This window comes from Pezoporus flaviventris, unplaced genomic scaffold, assembly GCF_033815535.1.
Source record: "Pezoporus flaviventris isolate CSIRO_AGI_PZ_B2104156 unplaced genomic scaffold, CSIRO_AGI_Pfla_v1 ptg000031l, whole genome shotgun sequence".
In the NCBI taxonomy this organism is placed as follows: domain Eukaryota; kingdom Metazoa; phylum Chordata; class Aves; order Psittaciformes; family Psittacidae; genus Pezoporus; species Pezoporus flaviventris.
This window is the reverse complement of record NW_026892579.1, coordinates 39,827,743-39,849,611: the sequence shown is the minus strand read 5'-3', so window position 1 is coordinate 39,849,611 and position 21,869 is coordinate 39,827,743. Positions and strand designations below refer to the sequence as shown.

The window sequence follows — 21,869 nt, the reverse complement described above, 5'->3', positions numbered from 1 at the left end:
AATGCCTGAAAATATGTAACCAAGCACCATCTGTCCATGCACCATCAGCACATCTATAGGGCTTGGGGGAGAAGGAAGGTAGTGGCAAACCCTACCACTCCATCCCTAGCAGAGAAGACTGACTGAAAATACTTACATGAAAAGCTCATCATCCACAACTAGAGCAGTTAAGCAACAGAAGAGAATGAACTAAGCAAAAGACTGAATGAAACCAAACAATAAGCAGCTTACAAAAGATTTACTACTTCATTGCTTCTTCAATGCTACTCTCTTCAGCGCAGCTAGCATCTACTCTACATGGAGCTCAAAGTGTAGGAGGACTCTGCTGGTGTTTTTCCTGTTGTTGTATAACATACACCTACAGTTCCGGAAAACAAATTATTAAAAACATGTGCTTTGCAAGACTCTATAGTTTTATAGCTAAGGAAATATCCACTCCTATTGCTAAAGCCAAACAGTAATCCTGTTTGATTGAAGGGGATTAAAATGATTAGCAAATGCATTTGTTTCTGAGTTGCCTTCCCTAGAATACAATCTGATTTCCCTTGAAATTCCTAGGAAAGAATCCTTTCACTAACAAAGAACAGAAACTATAAAATGAAAGAAAATAATCCATATGAATGTTCACATTGCTTCACTCTTTTCTCCCTTCCTATATGTCTTCTAAATGTAGAACCAAGCTTTCAGGAACTTCAAAGTAATTTGTTTAACTCTAATCACTTCAGCCATTTTGATGTATCTACACACATACTTAGCATAATGCCTAGACAGAATTATGGATTTCAGACTACAACTACATTGATAATCTGATCTTTCATCAGGAATAGCTGAGGGGTCCACAAACAGCATATGGTCCTATACACCACACTGCTCCAAGATAATGAGGAGCAGAATTTCAGCCTTCCCTCTCAATTCCCTATTTCTTCTTGGTTTAACAATCAGATACAAGAATTTATACTGTAGTTTCTTTCATGTTAACTTTTACAGCCACCTCAAAAGAATATAATCCAAAGAAATACATTGTTCTGCACAAGGTCATTTCAACAGTAAATATTTTTGTGAAACAGAGTTCACGTATACAAACAAGCAAATTTTTCAAATTCTATCCAACACCTACTCACCGAAAACAAAGTCTACTACTATGGATGAAAGTACTGAATCACACTACCCAAGCTTATTTCCTGCAAAGCAGCATTGCTCAGGAGAAACAAAGCTATTCAGTTACAGCACTGTATCTCATTTCCTCCATCAGTAAATTCTCCCCCACAAGGTAACTTTCTCTTTCCAATTAAAATTGAGATATATACAACAGCTGAAGTCTGCATAATACTCCATACTATATCACATTTTCTGGATATATAATGTACAGAACTCTTCTGCTCTCCTTAACTATAGGGTAGGATGTAGCTATGATATCACCGTTATCCGCTTTTCTCCATCATTGTCCCTTCCCTGACTCATTACTAGACTGATCCTTTTCACATTAGCCCTCCCTCCACATTCTCTGTCTGGTGTTTTCATCCTACTTCCAACATAAACACTGATGCACTCCCCCTTTCTTTGCAGTTCCTGTTAATTCCGATTCCCCTGAACTCCAGATTTCTGATGCATTTCCTTATCTTCTCCTTAATACTTCTCCCTATATTCCAGGTCCTGACCCTCAGAATCCTGATTCATCACAATACTTCAGCTTTTGGATAACTCTCAATTACCAGTTTGTCTTTAATTCAGGTTCGCTTTTCTTGCTTTTCACTTCTGTCTGATCCTCATATTACCTCTCAGACATTTCAGCTAGTACTTTCCAAGTCTTATTTTTTCTTGCGTTCCCACTTTTTGTTGCTTCTTAGCCAAATTTACTCCTCCACTAAGCCCTACATTGATGTAAACTTCATTAAAGAAGTCTGGATTTAGTCCAAATAAAAGCTGACAGTCATCTTAATTGCAAAAAAATTTCTTATCTAATACCCAAACTCTTCAAGCTTATGTCTCTTCCCCCCTCCACTCCCCACACTGAGAGCAATTACATACAGTAAACACTTTGCACGCAGAACAGCCCGAGACTGATGCTAACAGTAAGACCGTGTGGGAAAAAGGCTATGAAAAAAAAGGAGAAACAATCTCACCGTCAGCTTGCAATAAGATCAGTAGTTACGTACACCTAACCACCACCAAAAAACAAACAAAAAAAAACAAAACAAAAACAAAAACCAACACCCCATCTGTCTGTTAAAATCATAGAATCATATAATACTTAGGGTTGGAAAGGACCTTAAGACCATCTAGTTCCAACCCCCCTGCCATGGGCAGGGACACCTCACACTAAACCATCTCACCCAAGGCTTCATCCAACCTGGCCTTGAACACTGCCAGGGATGGAGCATTCACAGCCTCCCTGGGCAACCCATTCCAGTGCCTCACCACCCTAACAGGAAAGAATTTTCTCCTTATATCCAATCTAAACTTCCCCTGTTTAAGTTTTAACCTGTTACCCCTTTGTCCTGTCACTACAGTGCCTACTGAAGAGTCCCTCCCCAGCATCCCTATAGGCCCCCTTCAGATACAAATGGACCAAAGCAGAGATTTTTAACTCTACTCTAGGTGTAATCCCCCTCTACAGCTTTACAAGTGTAACTCTCAGTAATTCTATTTTTCCATGAGAAACTGCCAGCACAGATGAAAGAGTAAACAAGGAGCTACACAATTTTCCTAACATGAAGTTCTTGAGCATCTGACTATGCTACAACTTAAGACATGAAAGCAGATTTGAAAGTACTGTCTACTTGCATAGCAGTGGCAGTTGTTCACAGTATTTTTCTAGCATTTGTGGAAGCAAGAAGGGGAACTGGTTACTTTGCTAACCTGCCACTCCTCCAGGATATGTGCAAGCTATGAGCAAGAACACCTCTCCTCCTCAATGTAATAGTTTTATGGTCTGCACTTCTACATCCTTTGCAAACATTTTTACTAGCTGCAAATACTTCCTTTCTCTGAACCCTTGCTTTCCGAACACTAAGCCTAAATCAGCTATCATCCTAGCCTTCAGAGGATTTGCTAGGAGTATCTGCTAGTTACCATCCCAGTTCTTTCAGAATCCTGGAAAATAAGTTAACCAGCCCCAACAAGCTGAGTACTTTAAGCTCACAGTTTTATTTACTGCTTTGCTTACTTGCATCCCTCTCCCTGCTATCCACCCTACCTTCTCCCATACTTTGAGCTCAGAAACTGCAGCAGGACACTCTTCTAGATCTTACAATACCTACATTATCTTTAATACTGCTGCATTTTGACTGCATTATCCTTTCTTTTTCTCCTCACAACTCTGTGATTAAACAGTGATTCTGCTCTTTACTGTCTGCTCTCATTCCTAAAGGAGCTTGACTTCTGCAAATTTGTCTTTTCTCTCATACTCTTTAATCCAAAACTCTCCTCTGACTACATGGCTTTTTCTTCCCATTTTTGACAGGCCTGGCTCATCTGGGACATTCTTCTTGGTGTTCCTCAAGTCTGTAGCTTTTCCTCACAGTTTTCCCCTTTCTTAGGATAGCTCATGAACATTCTTCCAGCTTTAGTACATAACATCTTCAGTTCTGCAGAGCTCACCAGCACTCAGTTTATTGATTCATTCCTTAAATATATTTTTTTGCTTTTTTTTTCTTTTAGTACACAATGAATGCAACCCCAGTCATTCAAACACTCCACTTACTTCCAGAGTCATCCACAACATCCACTTAATTTCTGCTAATTCAGTGATTCTCACATTAGCTTTTCCTGCCTCTGTCATCACATAACATGGCTGAAATACAGATCTTATTTATTCCTCTTGCACTCTTCCTCCATGCTTGCAGTGTTAGCAGACAGCCCGCTTTGCAAGACCATAACCAACAGGTTCTCTTAAACTGAAATCTATCATCAACCATACAGATCCTTTCTGCATATTATCGCTAAAATAAAGACTTTCACGCTAAGCTAAGGTTTTTATCCATAATCTCATAATTTTAATTATTTCAACATTCTGGCCTTGACAAATACAGTTTTCCTCAATCACATCTACTCATGATACTAAACCCTGAATCTCTTTCCATATTTCTAAAAGCACTCTCCTTTGCACTAAATGTAAAAAGAGTGATCTTTGATTCTAATACTTATCAGTAGGCAATACCAACCATCTCTTGTTTATTCATGACACCCCCTCCCTCTGATCAGACTAACTCCAGCCACAAACACCCATTAGTTTTTTTAAAATCACACCTTCATGTTTTCCTACCAAAGCTTAGTTGGTGCTTATCTTACCAACACTTCCATTTTATAGCTTCCACAAACTCTTCTGAACTATATATCACTAAACATAGAATGGGAGGGAGAGCAAGGATGGAAGATAGCCTCACAGCTGGAGAAGCTACAGAAAGATTTCACATGGAGAATGACTCTTCCTCCCTCTCTAGCAATTTCATTAAGAATATAACATTTACTCAGAGCCAGTGAGGACTGAGGGCAAGTGAAGACTTGCTGTGAGCCCATCCATAAGAGACACCCCAGTTTAGTGGGAAGGTCATGTCAGCCCCAGCCATGGCTCTAGTACCATGGACAGGGCTGGGCCAAGGCTGCCAGCGAAGGGGCAAAGCACCACTGACCTCTGCAGAGGTCAGGCAAAGCACCACTGACCTCTGCAGCAAAGGGGCTTTGAGAAGAGAGATAAGGAGACTCTAAACATCAAAAAAGTATGAGAAGCTATACCCAAGACAGAGGGAAGAGTTAACTTAAACAGGGCTAGGCCCAACTTTCCCAGAGCTAATAAATATACACAGAAGGTGCAAATGATAAAAAAATAAAAGAATTTAAGAGCTGAACTACAGTGTTTAAGAATCACTAATGCACACAAATAAACCACTTTATAGCAACTCAGCTACAAACACAGCACACTAGTCAGGTACACCAAGTTTTCTTGGATTCCTCCACCTCAGCGGCCATGTCCACTTGACATATGGACTATAAGTGCTTTGGAGCAGGGATTAGACTTGTATCTATCCTGTGAATTTGCAATGCTTTTCAGAACAAACGCCCCACCTCTACCTACCATTGCTGTATATTATGGTTAAAAGAGAACAACATGAAGATGAGAAGAGGAAGTGAAGGTGGATTAAACCTAATCAGAATTAGCCACTTCCCACATCTACTCTCTTTTAGCATCAGCAAGAAATATACTAAATCCAGATGATTCTGAGAAATGCAGTGGCGCTACGGAAAACTCAAAAGATAAAAGCCACAGTTCATGAAATCCTTCAGAAGAGCACGTATTTTCCATTGATCCTCCTGTGGGGAATGGGAGCATTTGGTAACAGAAAGTGGAAACATCATTAGATGCACCAAAGTGAGGTGCACAGCAAGCTACTTAATATGGCTTGAAATTGCTTTAACTGACTGCACATTGTCTGCACTTTAAAGGTTTAAGGTTTTAATTCTGCATTTTAAAATATGCACAAAGCTCCAGCTGAAGATCTGCAGTTTAGCTTCTGTATTTCTGTAACTTCCATGCTCTGTATTCCTCTCAGAAAGAAAAAAATTCCCACACTCCCTTTGAAATCAGCATACGATTTGTGTCAATGGCTTTCACAGAAACCTCTCTAGATGCTGATGACAGATAATCACAATTCCAGAAACGAAGTAGCAGCTGACATAAAAAAAAAAATTTTAAACAGCATATAATTAATGAACTGCAGCGAGGTAAGAAAAGTGTGAAAATATATTCTAGCAAACACCACATTATATTGGGCAAAGACATATTTTAATAAAAGGAAATTTATGAGTAATAGCAGTAAATTTCTCAAAATGCACTGCAACATATGACATTTCCTACTGCTTCTCTAAGTACACAAAAACACCTTCTTCACATAGTTTCCCAAAACAAGTCACAAACATGCACTATAGGAAAACAGAACTCCAGTCCTAAAGACCTGACAAGCAAAAAATACATAATGGGGAAAGCAGAAATTTTAAAAAAACCCACATATGTATGCATGTCTCCAGTCTCACATTCACCCACCCTATCAAGCTGCTATTCCTTCTTGCCCTTGTTAGCTTCGTAGAACCAAAATGGAGCAGAGAGAATTAAAGAATTTTAACATTCAAGAGGGAACAAAACTCAGTAATCATCAATCCCTCATGCCTCTCCAAGCCAGCTGAAAATGGTGGGATTCCCTCAGGTGGCCTATAGAACAAAGGCAGGTAGAGGCCCAAAACTACAAGTTATGGCTTTAACATTAATTGCAAGGATTTTACAAAATTCCTGCAGAGTGGCTTTTAAATAGACCTCAAACAATTAAAATCTACTTCTATGCAGAGAACTAAGACCAGCCTCACTACTACTGTACTGTTTCATTTGATTTTATGTTTTCAATCTTTCCACCACATATTCATCCTGTCTACTTCTTACAGGATTCATCCTGTCTACTTCTTACAGACATTCATCCCAGCAGCAAGAGCTACTATCGTGGGGAGCGTGTTCCAGTAATTTATTAAACTGTCAATATTTCCATTCTCCTCTCTTCACAGGGAAATCCATGCATGCAACAAAGTTTAAGTAAGTGGGGTAAACTTTACACCTCAAGTCAGCCTCACCACCAAGACATTAGATGGAAATGTCTTTGGCGCATGAACTGCCTGCTACTCTCTGTTCACACAGTAACCTGCACAACAGCCCCCTACCCTTCTTTCTTGGTCCACAAGCACTGGACCACGATAAACAGGTAGAACATAAATAAACAGGGAGGATTTTTATGGCTTTCAGTTCCAGTTTATTGTAAAACTTAACTCATGCTCAAAAGTCACACACTTGGATTCTAATTGTTAAAATACTATAAAAAATAATTTCTAAAAATCTTTAAAGTTCACAGGTATTAGGACCACTTTGCAGGCTCCATTACAGTTTAGGGACTATTTTATTTAACTTATAGCACAAAAAAGAAAGATGTGTAGTATTACCAAATAGCAGTACCAAAATCAGATTTTTAAGCTTTTGTATCTTAAGAATGGTCACCACACATTTTTAGATCCTGGGACCTTTAACAGCAAGTCAACTAAAAAGACTGCATTTGTCAGACTAGATTACTGATTTCAAGCAACTCCTCCCCCAGTCATGTGGCTGTGCTCTGCACTCTATCAATTAAAACTTGTTTAATCTTAGTCACTATCACACACGCAAAGATTAAACAGTAACCTGTAAGGGCCTGTGACACATGCTGTTCACGTTTAATTTTGTTTTAGCAGAAGCTAAAGATTCCCAATATTTTGCTAAGCAACACCCTAATCTGAGAACAATGTAGATATTACATGATTCCTTTTCCTCTGAAATCATGCTGTGTTCTATAAGCACGCCTTTCCTAATCCCTTTTCCACTACTGACTGCAAAGGATCAGATTCTCTTCCAACTGTCTGAATAGGCATCAGTTCCCAAACTGCAGTGCAGGAGCTTCTGGTGATCACAAAAGGCCATGATCCAGGGTCTGTAAGCAGCGTTACAATCACATAAACCAGTAAAAAAAAATCATATTTTTGAACTGACACAGGTCAGTTAATAAATCAGTGTTTTCTGAACTTGTAAGGCAATACCACTGCCCACGGAGATGTACTGGTAAATTATACACTTATAATTGTCCAATATCTTACTGATTTCCTCACTTACCAAGTTTTTTCTACTCCATCACTGAAAGCAAGGCCTCATTAACTAAACTTTTAAGACACTATTAGATACCTGCTAATTACCTAAGAATCACAAAACTGGTAAGCCACAATGTTAAAAGTGCAAAAGACTTCCCAGTGGAATCTGGAAGCAGGTATCCATGTTTGCACAGAGCTGAGCTCAGGCTAACGAGCCACATTAGCCCCTACCTCCTGTGCTTTTGCTCTGCCTTCCCCTGTGCCTCTGCTTCCAAGGAGAGGCCTGGGAAACTCAAGCTGGCTTCATGCAGGCAGTGCATAGTCCATTCCAGAAATGGATTTGCTGGGAAAAGCAGTTAAAAGACATCCTCAGAGCACCAGTATTAACCACTTAATTTGTTATTTAATGCATGTATTCAATATCCTGGAAAACAAACACTTAACTGTCTTCAATTAAATAACTCTTCCAGTCTCTTGTTAAAACCAATGCCTACACAAAGGCAGCAGTCAGCATGGCTTCAACTTACCTAATAACTGTTTTGAATACCATGTTCCCTAAACTATACACAGCCGGACTTCCTAGTTTTCAGAACTGTACTGTCTACTGCAACACAGCAGCACACACTGGAAACTGATGCTCTACAGTGCCTGTGACATTAAAAATGCACAGCTCTTTTATTTACCTGTACATTTTTAGATGCATTCTTTACTTAGACTTAGTTCATAACAAGCTGATGAACTAATTCTTGCCTAGTATTTTAGAAAAAAAGGTGCTGAGCACTGATATCTCTATTACACAACTTATGGACAGCTTTTTATCAAAGGATCACAACCTGAAAAAACAGGCACATCATCCTAAATGACCTGAGTATTTCCAAACCAAAGAAGTCTGGATTTGAAAAAAAAAAATCTTACAGTTTTGAAAATTAATTTGTTCCTCTTGATAAATCACAAAGAAAAAAAATAATCAATAGTCATTTCAACACAGGCTTTAGGACAGCACACAAACAGCCAGCAACTACTGATACTTTGCCAAAAGTGCCAGATAGAAGAATACTATTAAACAGCTATAGCCAGTGCAATCTCTCATATCCTGCCTTGCAAACTTCAATTAGATCCATAAGACAGTAGGCACATTCTTTATCATCATTAATATAAGAGATAATTTTTGTACCTAAAATAGCAGAGTCTGATTTCCAAAATATGCAGAGATACAAAGATTTATCGTACTGATTTTCTTTCTCTGCTACACTTCTCCACAAAAACAAATGCTAAGCAGATTAAATAAGGAATCCACCATATGCAAATTTGTAAATGCATATCATTCTCCTCATGTAAAAAAAGTTTTCAAAATGTAACTTATTGAGTTAAATCTTTAAAAGACTTTAAGACACATGTTACAAATTTTATGCCGTCATACATAAATTTTGTATCATCAGAAATTTAAACCATTTTTGGTTTTTTCTGAGAAGTGTTACATCTTTGCAAACATACAGCTTTAGAAATTGATTTAGAGAAAGACCAATTTTCATGAGACTTGTAATAATCCCTAAATCCAGCAAAACTGCTTTTGACCCAAATGCTAACTTCAATTCTGTGATAATCAACTATTAAGCAGCTCTCCCTTACAACAGATTCACTATTAAAAATAATCTTTAAGAAAAAGTTACCTTTAATTCAGAATTGCTGATGTTAAGACTATCAGGTTAATAAGGTATAATTAAACCTAGGCATTTAAGTGCAAGCTTGCAGGGAAGAAAATTATCTCAGGAACAAAACTAACTACTTCTGTGCAGATTATTTTGAATTCAACTCTCTGCTCTAGCGGCTTTGGGAACTGGCAAAACAGGAAAATCTTGAAAAGGGTGTTTATACACCTAACCCAGGTTTTGTTCACTTAAGACACATTAATAATCCATTGCTAGTGGCAGTTCTTTTGTAAGAAGGAACATCAACTACTGACAAGACTGCTGAAGAGGCTCTTTTTAAAATACATGCTTACTGCAAAACAAATCAACTAAACACTCAATGTAAGAACTGATGTAACAAGTAGATGGAGCAAATTAATCTGCATCACAAGCAAGATCCCCCCCTCCTACAAGTTATTTCAGAGAAGCTGCTAGAGGAATCAGATACACAGATGCTTCCTCTTTCATTGTGCATATACAACTGGGATGTGGAATGTACTCTCACTGTGTTCAGACCTGTCCCAGATTTCGCTCCTATTTGAAACACGAGGGAAGACTCTCAGTCTCTCTCTCTTCCCCCAGCGCTGGCAGCCACCCTCTGCAGCAGGGAGGGCTCTTACCGCCAGGTTCAATTGCACGTTTCGAATATTTGGAAAGAAAAACAAACCGCTCTCTGACAAAAGCGACTCCTACTAAGTATTTGCAGCCCAGGCTGTCCAAGCCTGGCAGGGAAGAGGGGGCTCCCGCGCACCGAGGGGAAGCCCAGCCGGCGCCGCTCCGGGGGGCTGTCTAGCGAGGGGCAGGCATCGCCTCACGGCCCTGGAGAAGCGTTTCCTGAGGGAACGCTACCTTAAAGCATATGTCCGAGGGGAAGAAGATGTTTAAATTTCTACGCACAGGGACTGGAAAGAAGATTAAATCCCACCTGTGCAGGCAGGCACACACACACATTGATAAAGGACACTCCAACCTCTCGTACCGCCGGGCTGGCAGGACCGAAGCCCCCCACAGTGGGGCGGGAAGAAGGCGCGGGGAGCCGAGGCGTTTCAGGTGTCGCTGTAAAGGAAAGGGCAGAGAGGGGAGGCTGGAGAATTCAAATAACCCCCCAGGTAAGAGGGAGGGTGAGAGGGCGGGAGAAACCGACCGAATTAGGGCTCCGCAGGCATCAGGAGGAGAAAGAGAAGCTAAGGGTCGGATTCCCCTACCCCCAGACTAAGAGAAGCCATGCAGGCGGCGGCCAGCCCTCCAGCCTCGCTGTGCACTGAGGGGCGAGCTCAGAGGGGGGAGGCGGGCGCAGCGGGAGTCCGCGGGCCGGAGGGCAGCAGCGCCTCAGCCTCCCCCCACCTCCCCTTCTTTTCTTTCCCCGCTCCACCACGAGCCCGCTTTCCTCTCAGTGGCAGTCGAGGGCGCTCCTCAGGGCCAGGCGGGGAGAGGGAGCGGCAGGAGCCAGTGCCGGTAGTGCCTTGTTCTCTGCTGCCGCCGCGGCGGACAACCAGGCCGGAGGGGGCTGCGCAGCCCGCTCCCCTCCCCGCCGCGCCTCTCCTCCGGGGACTCACCTCCTCGATGGCCGCCACCGTGTTCCTGCACTGGGCCATCCGGGTGGTGAAGTTGGAGGCAGTAGGTGACTTGTAATCCTCATTGGTTTCGGACACGAATTCCGACACGGAGATCTGGTCCGGCATGGCGGGGCGGGGATGAGTGAGGGGAGGAGGAGGAGGGGGGGGAACAGGCGGCTCCGGGGGGAGGGGAGGGCCCAGGGGGGACTCCCCCCTCACATCGCTCGGCAACCGGCGGCAGCGCCCTCCTCGCAGCTCCGCCGTCTGGAGCGGTGCTGTTCCCTCTCCGCCACCACACAAGGAAATTCCCCGCACCCACACTCCTCCTCCGTGCGCGGTCACGCAGCACCGGGGCCGGGCACACGCCCAGCGGCGACCGGTGGGGAGGGGAGGCGGCGGCGGCGGGAGCTCTCTCCATACCCCGCCCTCCCTTGCGCTTGCTCCTCGATCTCACACGCAGAGGGAGGAGGCGGGCCGAGGCGCGGCCGCGTGAATCTCCCTTTCAGTCACCGCACGCCCGGAGGAGACCTGCCGCCGCGCACTCGCCCCCTGACTCCCGCCCGGAGAAGATGGCGCCCCCCTCCCTCTTTCCCTCATAGCCCCGCTGAGGAGAGGAGAGGGAGCGGGAAGCTGTGGCAGGAGCAGTGCGGCTCTAGCTGAAGAGAAGCCTGTGGCTGGGTGATCCGAGGGGCAGGCAAGGCGAAGCCAGCCCTGTAATTAAGATCGTGTTTAACAACAAAAACCAAGGGCAGGGGAAGGTGAGGGGCCATGCCTACCTGATGTAACGGGTGGAAGCCCGCAGGACAGGTCTTCGCACTGTCCCCTCCGTGGCTGCCCGGAGGTGGCAGGGACAGGCTCTTCCCTCACAATTCATAATCTGTATTTCGACAAGTTAATCTATTTTACGAGTTTGTGCCCGAGTTTTGAGGGAGATAAAGCTGAGAAATGCTGACAAATTCCCAAGAGGTCTGTGCAAAAATAGTTTTAGGCCAACATTTGTATCTAAATTCTTAGAAAGCTTTTTTCTGTACTCGAAGTAGTGTTATAAGAGGAGGAGATGCCTTGTACTTTAATATAAAGTGACAAGGATTATTCAAGACAGAAAGAACACAGGTCAGCCACAGCTGTGGCATTTGTGACCGATGGGCAGAAAAGGAGATTTGCAAGGTGTCACCAGCAGGGCATGGTGCTTGCTTGCATTGGGAATACTGGGAATGTGGTCCACAGCAGTGGTTTCTCTTGGCCTCAAAGCCCTTAGGACTTCTAGCTTCTTCATGCAGAAAGGAATGGAAGCCTGTATTTTGGCCCAGAAACTCTCCTCTGGTGATGGAGTTATTAGCTGTCTGTAAATGATTCTTTATTGCTGGGTTTTAAAACTCTCCAGGGAATTCAGATGAGTCAGCAGGTACTATTTTGCTGCAGTTTGTAAAATGCCCATATAAATAACTGCAGGCCTACCCAGATGTTACAGCCCATTGTGATCCTTGCTAGTGTTGTGAGAAGTTGTCCTTTAACATGAGCAATAAAGCTTATCGACCATATTCATTCTACTGGTTGTAGCAAAACAGATGAACAATGACTATCTGCATGTTCTTTCCCTTTTTCTAACTCTTACTAGTTTTTCCATTCTAAACTTCCTTATTTTCTCTCATAAAATTTGCCACCATTATGTTGCTTTTCAACTTCTGTTTCCACATAACTGTGTATTATAAACCACCCTCTTTGTTAAGTCTTGTGCATGTTTCAGTTGATGGAGCATATGCAGGTATAAATTGTTATGGTGCTAATGCATTAAACATGTATTTGTATGTTACATGGTACGTGAGTGTATTTGTGACCAGATTGAGTATAAATACTCATTCTTGCTAAAAATATGTGGATCTTACATCTCCATTTTTGTATCAGGTGATGGTGATTACCTTCAGAGCAATACTTACTACACTATTACCAAAACTTAGGAAACTAGCATTTTTAGACTTCGTATCTTCCATATGTATTTAGAAATTTTGAAAGGGGTGAAAGCCTTGGGGGGTCTGAAAGGCAAATAACACTAAATTTTAAATTTTGCAGCAGCTCTTCTATCTGCAGCAAATCAATGCAGTCTCTAGTGCTTGCATCTTCAGTTTGATATTGGAGTGTATACAACTAAGACCGGTATTATTTAATATATTCATCAATGATTTAGATGAGGGAATTGAGTGTACTATCAGCAAGTTTGCTGATGACACTAAGCTGGGAGGAGTGGCTGACACGCCAGAAGGCTGTGCTGCCATCCAACGAGACCTGGACAGGCTGGAGAGTTGGGCAGGGAGTAACTTGATGAAATATAACAAGGGAAAGTGTAGAGTCCTGCATCTGGGCAGGAACAACCCCAGGTTCCAGTATAGGTTGGGGAACGACCTGTTAGAGAGCAGTGTAGGGGAGAGGGACCTGGGGGTCCTAGTGGACAACAGGATGACCATGAGCCAACACTGTGCCCTTGTGGCTAAGAAGGCCAATGGCATCCTGGGGTGTATTAGAAGGGCGGTGGTTAGTAGGTCGAGAGAGGTCCTCCTTCCCCTCTACTCTGCCCTGGTGAGACCGCATCTGGAGTATTGTGTCCAGTTCTGGGCCCCTCAGTTCAAGAAGGACAGGGAGCTGCTGGAGAGAGTCCAGCGCAGGGCAACGAAGATGATTAGGGGAGTGGAGCATCTCCCTTATGAGGAAAGACTGAGGGAGCTGGGTCTCTATAGTTTGGAGAAGAGGAGACTGAGGGGTGACCTTATAAGTGTCTATAAATATATAAAGGGGGAGTGTCACGAGGACGGAGCCAGGCTCTACTCAGTGGCAAACAATGATAGGACAAGGGGTAATGGGTACAAACTGGAACACAAGAGGTTCCACTTAAACTTGAGAAGAAACTTCTTCTCAGTGAGGGTGACGGAACACTGGAACAGGCTGCCCAGGGAGGTTGTGGAGTCTCCTTCCCTGGAGACATTCAAAACCCGCCTGGACACATTCCTGTGTAACATTATCTAGGTGTTCCTGCTCCGGCAGGGGGATTGGACTAGATGATCTTTCGAGGTCCCTTCCAATCTCTAACATACTGTGATACTGTGATACTGTGAAGACAGTTCACACAATGAAATTTTAAATTCTGTAGACTGTGTTTACATAGCAGGTCAGGCCAGAAGCAGCGATAGCTTCTAATCTTTCATTGAATAGATTCAGAACTTTGCCATCCCAGTGAAACTGCTAGGCCTTTTTGCTTGACAGACTGTGCATTTGACTCAGCTCTCTTGTTTCTGAAGCTGAAGACTTGTGCTTGGGTGACCCTAGACAATTATCTAGCCTTGATCTCAAGACTCACAGTTTGGAGAAGCCATTGCTTCTGTCAGTGTACTCTGACAGAGGCAAGTCAAGATTACTGCATCTTCCAGCTGTTGCTTGTTATTACAATTTTTTCTGTAGGTTGAGGAGCTATTCAGTACTCAGACTTTTCTCCCTGTGAGCATTCTTATACACTGTAATGAAATAATTTCTCAGTTTTATTTCTTGATAAACTAAGCTGATCAACTTCCCTGTTTTGAAGAGGGCAGAGCCAATTTGAATTGCTTTGCATTGGCCACAAACCAAGATTGAGTACCCAGATGGTGACTGTGGGTCAACTGACATGTGCCAACTCGTTACTTTGCAGTAACACTTTCATTAGTGTGTGTGAGTCCTGTGTCTCTCAGTGAAAGGATATTTTCTTAGCCTTTCCATCATTCTTACAGTTCTAACACCTCAATAAATTATTATTTTGGTCCTCTACTCCATCATTGTTACATTCAGGAGTATCATTAGACTTTCTGGTCCTAGTATTGTACTGGCTCATCTACTTGTCCATTATGGTCTCTAGGTATTTAGGAGCAACACTTAATTTTAGCATCCAGCCTATTCTTTGAATTTACAAGTGTTGCAGTGGAGTGGTTCAATAATGAAACAGCTGTGAATGAAGCTTGCTTATGCAGGATCTGGTACTACTATTTCGTTTCTAGGTTTTTCCTGCTTGCTTGCTCACCATTGCTCCTTCTCCTCTGGCTTTGGACACTCTTTCTTTCTTATCTGCAATTAATACTACATAAAATGTCACTGTTTTCTTTGACCCAGTCGCAAAGTTAGATGTCTTCTACTAAAGAGAAATAAGTAACAAAACCACTTTCTAAAGATCCAAGCTCTGCACATTACTGAAAAGCTTCTAATCTTGTAGATAAGCATAGACTACAATGCTATAAAGTGATGTGAAATATCAGGGTTTAGGTATCTTTCCCTTGCAGAAGATACGAAGCTCAGAATACTTGATTTGTACAAACATTTCTTCCTACATTGACTTTAAACCAGTATTAATCGTTTTGTCAGTTAGTGTTATAAAAAACATGTCAGACCTTCAAATCCTTACATAGACTTAATTAATTTTTTTCTCACTTTTGTTTTTGAGCCTTTAGAAATCCTATCTCTATGTCAAAATATTTATTTGCATCACTGCCATTAATTAAGAACCCAAACCAAGGACCAGATACCATACACAGAACAACAAGGCAGCCTCTGGAGATCTGAGCATCTAAAATTAGCTAATGGAAGTGCAATTGAGTGAATATGAGGAAATACTTGACCGTTACTGATCTGCATGAGAGTCTGTGATCTCAGTGCGCTATTGCCCAAATGTTTCATAAGACATTTCAAACAGAGTTTTCAAGAAGGATTTTGAGATAGATTGGGCTGTTTAAGAGGGAATTATTATGGGGGTCAGCATGGGAAGGTGTGATAGACCTTGTGTCCTTCAAATGTAACAGTTCAGAGTTGGAGGTTAATGTCATGGATCAAACAGAAGCAGAAGTTAGTGTCTGTTTAGTTGAAAGGGCATGGGAACTTGCAAGTGGTCTCTCTCCAAAGAAGCAACATAGAAGGCTATGAAACCCTAAGAAATTAAATGCAAATTCATCTAGCTAGGGCCTGAGTGAGGTAGAGAAAGCCTGTCAAAGAAGCAAGCTAAGATGGAAGTTCACCTGGGTTTAGCACAGAAAATAAGTATAGAAATTTGAAGTTTCCCCATTGCAATGACGCGTGGCTCAAAGCAAAGTAGAATTTAAGAAAAGAGCAAAATTCTATTTCATCTCCCAGAGTCAGGCTTCCAAGCAAGAGTGAAACAGATGGGACCATGTACTTCATGAATGTCTGTTAAATAAAATAGGATGACCTTTAAAGTAGAGAATACATTTAGAAACAAAAATAAATCTTCTCACCTAAAGTCTGCTATCCTTATATGATAAAGTCCTCACCTATTCAAACTTACGCCACTCACTTGACATAAGTTTGAATGGGAATACCTGGTAGTGATGAACTAGCTGCCTTAGGTGCCTTTCAGGGGCCATCCTTTGCTGCACTGGTTTCTTGCCTGCAGCTGATGATCTGGAATCCATGGGAAGTGGTAAGAAATGTTAGTTTAATTTGCAGGACAGCTGTTTGGTCATGGGGGACATGGCAGGCCTTAGGCAGTGCAGAAAGGAACTTCCTTCAGAGGTCATGCTCGTGAATTCTGCCTGAGCAAGGTCTTGTTCTGCAGGATCTCCTGACACTTGTATTCAGCTAGTTTGGCATTTCAGACTTACAACGGGCCTGCATCCTCCAGGGGAAGTGCTTATAGAAGCTCTGAGTAGTAGGGAAAGAGATTACAGAATCTATAAAACTTGGGATACCATCCACGCCTCAGGAAGATCTCAAGCAGGAAGGATTCTGTGGATAAGGTCATTCCTTCAAATTATACTGAGAAGACATAGTTTGTATAGCACAGCACCATGTATGAATAGAATATTTCAGTTGGAAGGAGCAACAACAATCATCTGCCTTCCAGAACTCAGAGAAATTGTCCTTTTTTCAGAATATATTAAGTAATTGATGCAACTGAACATAATCAGCAGGCAAGACTGAGAACAGCCCCCCTGTAACACAGAGCATGGTGCATCTCCTTTGAGAGGGACACCTTTTCACATCTGTACTGGTAAGTTAGAAGCACAAAAATATAGCATGGGTCCTGGAGTGCAATCAGCCATATTGCTAAGTTGTTAGAAAAGTCCCTCGCATAGGTTCTGAATTCTCAAAGTCTTCCTGAAGATGCGTAAGCACGCTTTAGGACTTTGGACAGTGCACTAATACACACTACTAAATATACTCTGTGTTTTAAAATCTCTTAAGACAGATGAATTTGAGAATGATTGTAAGAATATTGTAATCTTTTTTGGTTTTAGAAACAGCCATGTCTTCTGCACCAGTTCTGTGAGTCTAACCTCCCTTTCTTGGTATTTAGCTTCTGAAAGTGAAGCATTCTGATTCCAGTTTAAACACAAAATTAATATAAAAAGACATTTTTAATTTCTTTTGATAAAAATGGAACAAAAAGTACTTTGGTTATTACAGTCCCTGTTCTCAAATAGTTCAGTTTAACTGCTGATGTACTTACCCATCTCTTTATGTCTAATACCCAGAAAGGACTGAGACTGATACACAGAGATCAGTTCTTCATCCTTTCCCTCTTGGTTTAGGATCCTGTTTTTGAATGTGTATCTCTCCCAACTGTCGGGCTCATTCTAAGTATGTAAAGTAATGCTACAGTTGGCACCTAACTTCGCTGAAATCAAGCTGCTGCAGTCACAGTGGCCTTGCACTCTGTAGGTCCGAATTTAGCATTTTGTGGGTTTTAAGCACACCATTGTGTTGCCTATGCCATCATCTAAATAATTATGCACTTTGCTCTCATTGTACTTATCATAGTACTACAATCTTAATGTTGCTTGCATCTTACCTATTTATGCACAGCATATTACTAAGTCATTACCCTCCAACACTAGTAGCTGTACATTTTGAAACGCAGCACTAAGCATGGAATTGCTGCGAGGCACTTTTAGGCAGGGTCTGGCAATGTTCCTGCAGTTGCAGGACAATGGATACAGGGACTAAACTTAACGCTGTTCAGTGTTAAGTTAGACTTGATATGATAATGGAGTTTCTTAGAGTACAATTATAATGTTTTGAAGTACATAATAAAATTATGTGGGAAATGGTAAACAGCTGAAAAAGCAAAGCATAGAATTTAAATAATCTCTGAGGCTTTTTCAGAACAGCAGAGGAGCTCAGGCAGTAGAAAGATGCACATGTCAGAAATTAATACATTAGATAGGACCCGAAGGCTTGTAGACTTCACAGAGAAAACAGAATGAACTAAAACTAAATCAATACAGCAAGATGTATATTAATTTTCCAGTCACCCTTATTAGTTATTAAACACAGTTTAAGGAAACAAAATAATTTCATTAAAGAGGGAGGACTGGGATAACTAACTTTGACTCTTTGAAGGTAACATTTATAACGGTAATAATAAATCCACTACAGGCAAAACATTCTAGCTTTGAACTTTATCAATGCAATCATTATTTTGCCACTAAGGGGAAGGAAAAAAAAAAAAAGTGTTTATTTGTAAGGCATTTATTGTGGATAGAGAATGAAATTGTAAGCATGAATTGTAAATAAAAACATCTGTGATTAATGAAATTAACAGAAAAAAAAAGGAGAAAAGCACAGATTTTTCTGAAGCACTGAATTATATACACATATTGTAGTTAGAATGTTTGCTAAGTAACAGACAGTCTGAATGAGGCTTACAAGCCTCAATAATGTACAAAAAACCTGAGAGTGTTATAACAAAGACCTGCTTTCACTGGTGTTATGAGTAGCTGATCCCTCCCAAGCTTTGTAGGATTAGTGGCAGACAGTGATGAACTTCAGTAGAAATGAACAGACTTGTGGATGGCAAAAAGTTCAGACCTTTTATATCAGCCTTATTTGTGTTTAAGCAGTTCCACTAACTCTTAAGGTATCTGCTAATCTTTCTTTTGGTGTCACTATCTAATGACTAAAAGGTAGTGAAAAATGAGTCACAGTTCTCAGTGGGTAGAAGAATGTATTACCACAGGAAAAAGAAAAAACAATCTAAGTCTAGATAAAAAGAAAAAGGGGCACCATCATGATGTGCCTTAAAATAACTAAAAAAGAGATTGCTGCCTCAAAAAATGCTTTAGAAAGTCCATCAAGAAAATACCAATGCTTAGAATCCAAGGAGATGTAAAACATTGTGGCGTATGTAATGAAGTTTTCATGTCTTGGCATAAAAGGTTACGAGCAGATTATTAATGAAGAGATACAAATCACATGCCAGTATGTTGCTTGGTTTGTAGTAGCTAGTAAATTTATCTGATAAAAATAATAATTAAAAAATCCCTCTTTTATGTTAACATATGTTAACATCAACATTTACAGTATCCTATGAAGGAAATAAAAAAAAAGGAAATACTAACAACTGACTTGGCACTAAGCATTCAAATGCAGCAGTGCTTGCGTGCAGTGCAGTTTCTTACTGTGATGCATGTAAGGAGCCTAAGGCAGATCTTAATTCTTTTGCATTAGCATCCCAGGTAGCGGTACATGAAGAAAATTGGCTCCGCAGAACAAGACTGTCCATGTGGGTCAGAGTAATCTGAGCATAATTGCTGTGTGCATGAATGGCGTGTCATGGAAAGTATCTTCACTGGATTGAGAGCTGATGCAATCCACTCCCTCCTGTGGTTTCAGAACACTTCTGAAACAAGGCTACCATGGTGCAAACTGCAGGCAACCTAATTTGATGTTTATGGATTTACAATCTTATTTTGTCCTGTAAAAGAATAATACATTCTGCAAAAATTTATCATTAATTCAAGTATATGCTTCAAAGCACGTATGCCATTTTGAAAGCTAAGACTTTTTCTGAAGCATTTTTGAAGTATTGAAAGACTTGTTGAGTAAATACTACATTGCTTCATCTCTAAACAAGGGAAAAGAGTTAGTGCAGTAATTTGAAAGCAATTTACAAGAGTCAATTGAGATTTAATAAAACATTCCAAGGAAGTCACATGATTTCCATTCGCGTATTTTCATTTTCTTTACACTAAAGGACAACATAGCACTTTATTTCCAAAGCTATTGTCTTATGATAACTCTCATACGAGAACCATTACAGTGCACAGTTGTCTTTGGCCAAAGGTAGAGATTATTTGGTTTATAATAACTTTTTTTTTTTCAAAGTAAAAAAAGGAGGAAATTCTTTAATGCAGGATGTCTGATTATTTCATTAGAGTGGTCTGTGGTCCTTGTGGCTTGAGTAGTTCTGTATTTACTTTTCCACATGTACAACTGCAAAATCAGAACAGGGTAGGTACACCCTACCAATGCACTTAACCAAAAACTCAGTCTAGATATTGACGGCCCCTATAAGAAAAAAATGGAGAGATACCACTTCCCCCAAGTCAGAAAAAAGTAAATGTAGCTCAAACAGTATTTCAATTTCTATAAATATACTTAAAAAATGGAAAATGAAAATAAAAATACTTAGTCCATATATATAAACCAGCTATACAGGACAATTTATGGAAACCAAGGAAGTGGAGTTAATTTTCAAATACATATATAATGAAATTTGAAGTGCATGTTTGTTAAATATGTATCATACTGATGGATTCTTTATAAATGTGTAACAGTGAGATTTATTATTTATATTGCTTCAGGACTATATTAGGTTCTTTTCACTAAAAATCAGGATGATGTTTCCTTCCTCAAAGAATATAAAACTCCACTTCAGGAAATAGACTGCATTCTGTACCTTTAAATTTGAAACAAGCTGGTTTATGGGGTAGGATAGTGTGCAAAATGAAATGTGGCCATGGTTGTTAAAGTTTGTGACATACTGTGTATGGCTCAAGCTGTTATATCTATTCCTATATGCATTCAATTAAAGAACCCATCTTCAATGATGTATTCTAGTACACTCCTGGGAACTAATCCAATGTCTTTAGCTATCTGTTTTACATGAAACCAATTATTGCAGTATCTCTAATGTCTAAGTAGTATTGTCATGAGTGCCATTTTCAGCATGGGCCAAAGTATTTATTTCTATGAGATTATCTATCTACTCTTCAAATTTATTATGCTTTCAAGAATATCCACAGAGTCACATTAGCATTTTTGTATCCCACAGCCAAATGTTCAAGCAAAATTTCATACCAGATAAATAATCAGCTGACTGAACTTATTGCTCTCCACTTCTATTGACATAAAATGACCTCTTGCCAGTGCTTAACCTCTCTCTATCCTCATTCTAAGCCTGTGTGACATGCATGTGACAGCCTGTGTGCATTATTTGATGTAATCCTCTGGTTCTCCCCGTTGCTGCATGAGGCTAGTTCAGCTCTACTATTGGCTACAACCACTGTTTGGAAAATTGTGAGTAAGAATGAAAGCAATGTTATAGGAGTTTGCAGAAGAAGGTGTCTCATGTCACCACAAATTATTATATTACAGCAATAATAAAATGTACCTGCAAGCACTGAGGTTTCAGTTGTGACACACTATTTGACCATGTGTGTGAGTTAGTGCAATTCTTTGTACAATTATGCCTTTCCAGAAGTACAGTGGGAATGATTATCTAGTCTAAAAGAGTGTTTAGACTTTGTGCCTTAACATAATGCTTATTTGTTGCAAAACAGTATGTCACTTTCATAAATTATTTTTATCAGGTTCTGACTTCCTATTTGCATGAAAAATGCTGGTTTTGTGGAGAACTCCAAACAACTGTGAGGTAGCTAAGTGTCATTATCATTACTGTTGTTACACTGTCATGGTTTGTCACTGGTAGTTCACTTTTACTAGCAGACATTGTGTAATAGGGGGTGTATGAGCTCTTCAGTGACCTAATATAGCAGTCCTTTATTGACCTAATTTTATAACAAAACTTTCACTTATGCCTATCATCAGAACAAGTGGAGAGCTTTGATTAGGTGGCTTGGGACTCACTTTATTAAAGGAAAATAGCTAAAATGTAATGGAGTGTCAAAACACAGTACTTGCATCTGAAACACAGGAATGG

General features: G+C 40.7%; 2 protein-coding genes across 6 annotated transcripts in view; one reads left to right on the top strand and one right to left on the bottom strand.

Moving 5' to 3' along the window:
* ASAP2 (ArfGAP with SH3 domain, ankyrin repeat and PH domain 2) overlaps positions 1-11,081 on the bottom strand; it is a 91,350-nt gene extending 80,269 nt beyond the window's left edge. Inside the window, exon 1 of one of the 5 annotated variants that reach the window (XR_009744622.1) lies at positions 10,898-11,081. Coding sequence is in view for 4 of the 5 variants with exons in the window: in XM_061460778.1 (XP_061316762.1) it covers positions 10,898-11,023 (126 nt within the window). In the remaining variant the exon portion in view is untranslated. Of the gene's footprint in view, positions 1-10,190; positions 10,308-10,897 lie in introns of those variants that run through there. The other 4 variants (XM_061460778.1, XM_061460776.1, XM_061460775.1 and 1 more) reach the window with 4 other exon arrangements.
* MBOAT2 (membrane bound O-acyltransferase domain containing 2) overlaps positions 10,815-21,869 on the top strand; it is a 167,105-nt gene continuing 156,050 nt past the window's right edge. The window contains exons 1-2 of the mRNA XM_061460780.1: positions 10,815-10,958; positions 16,797-16,916. The gene's annotated coding sequence lies outside the window, so the exon portion shown is untranslated. The remainder of the gene's footprint in view (positions 10,959-16,796; positions 16,917-21,869) is intronic.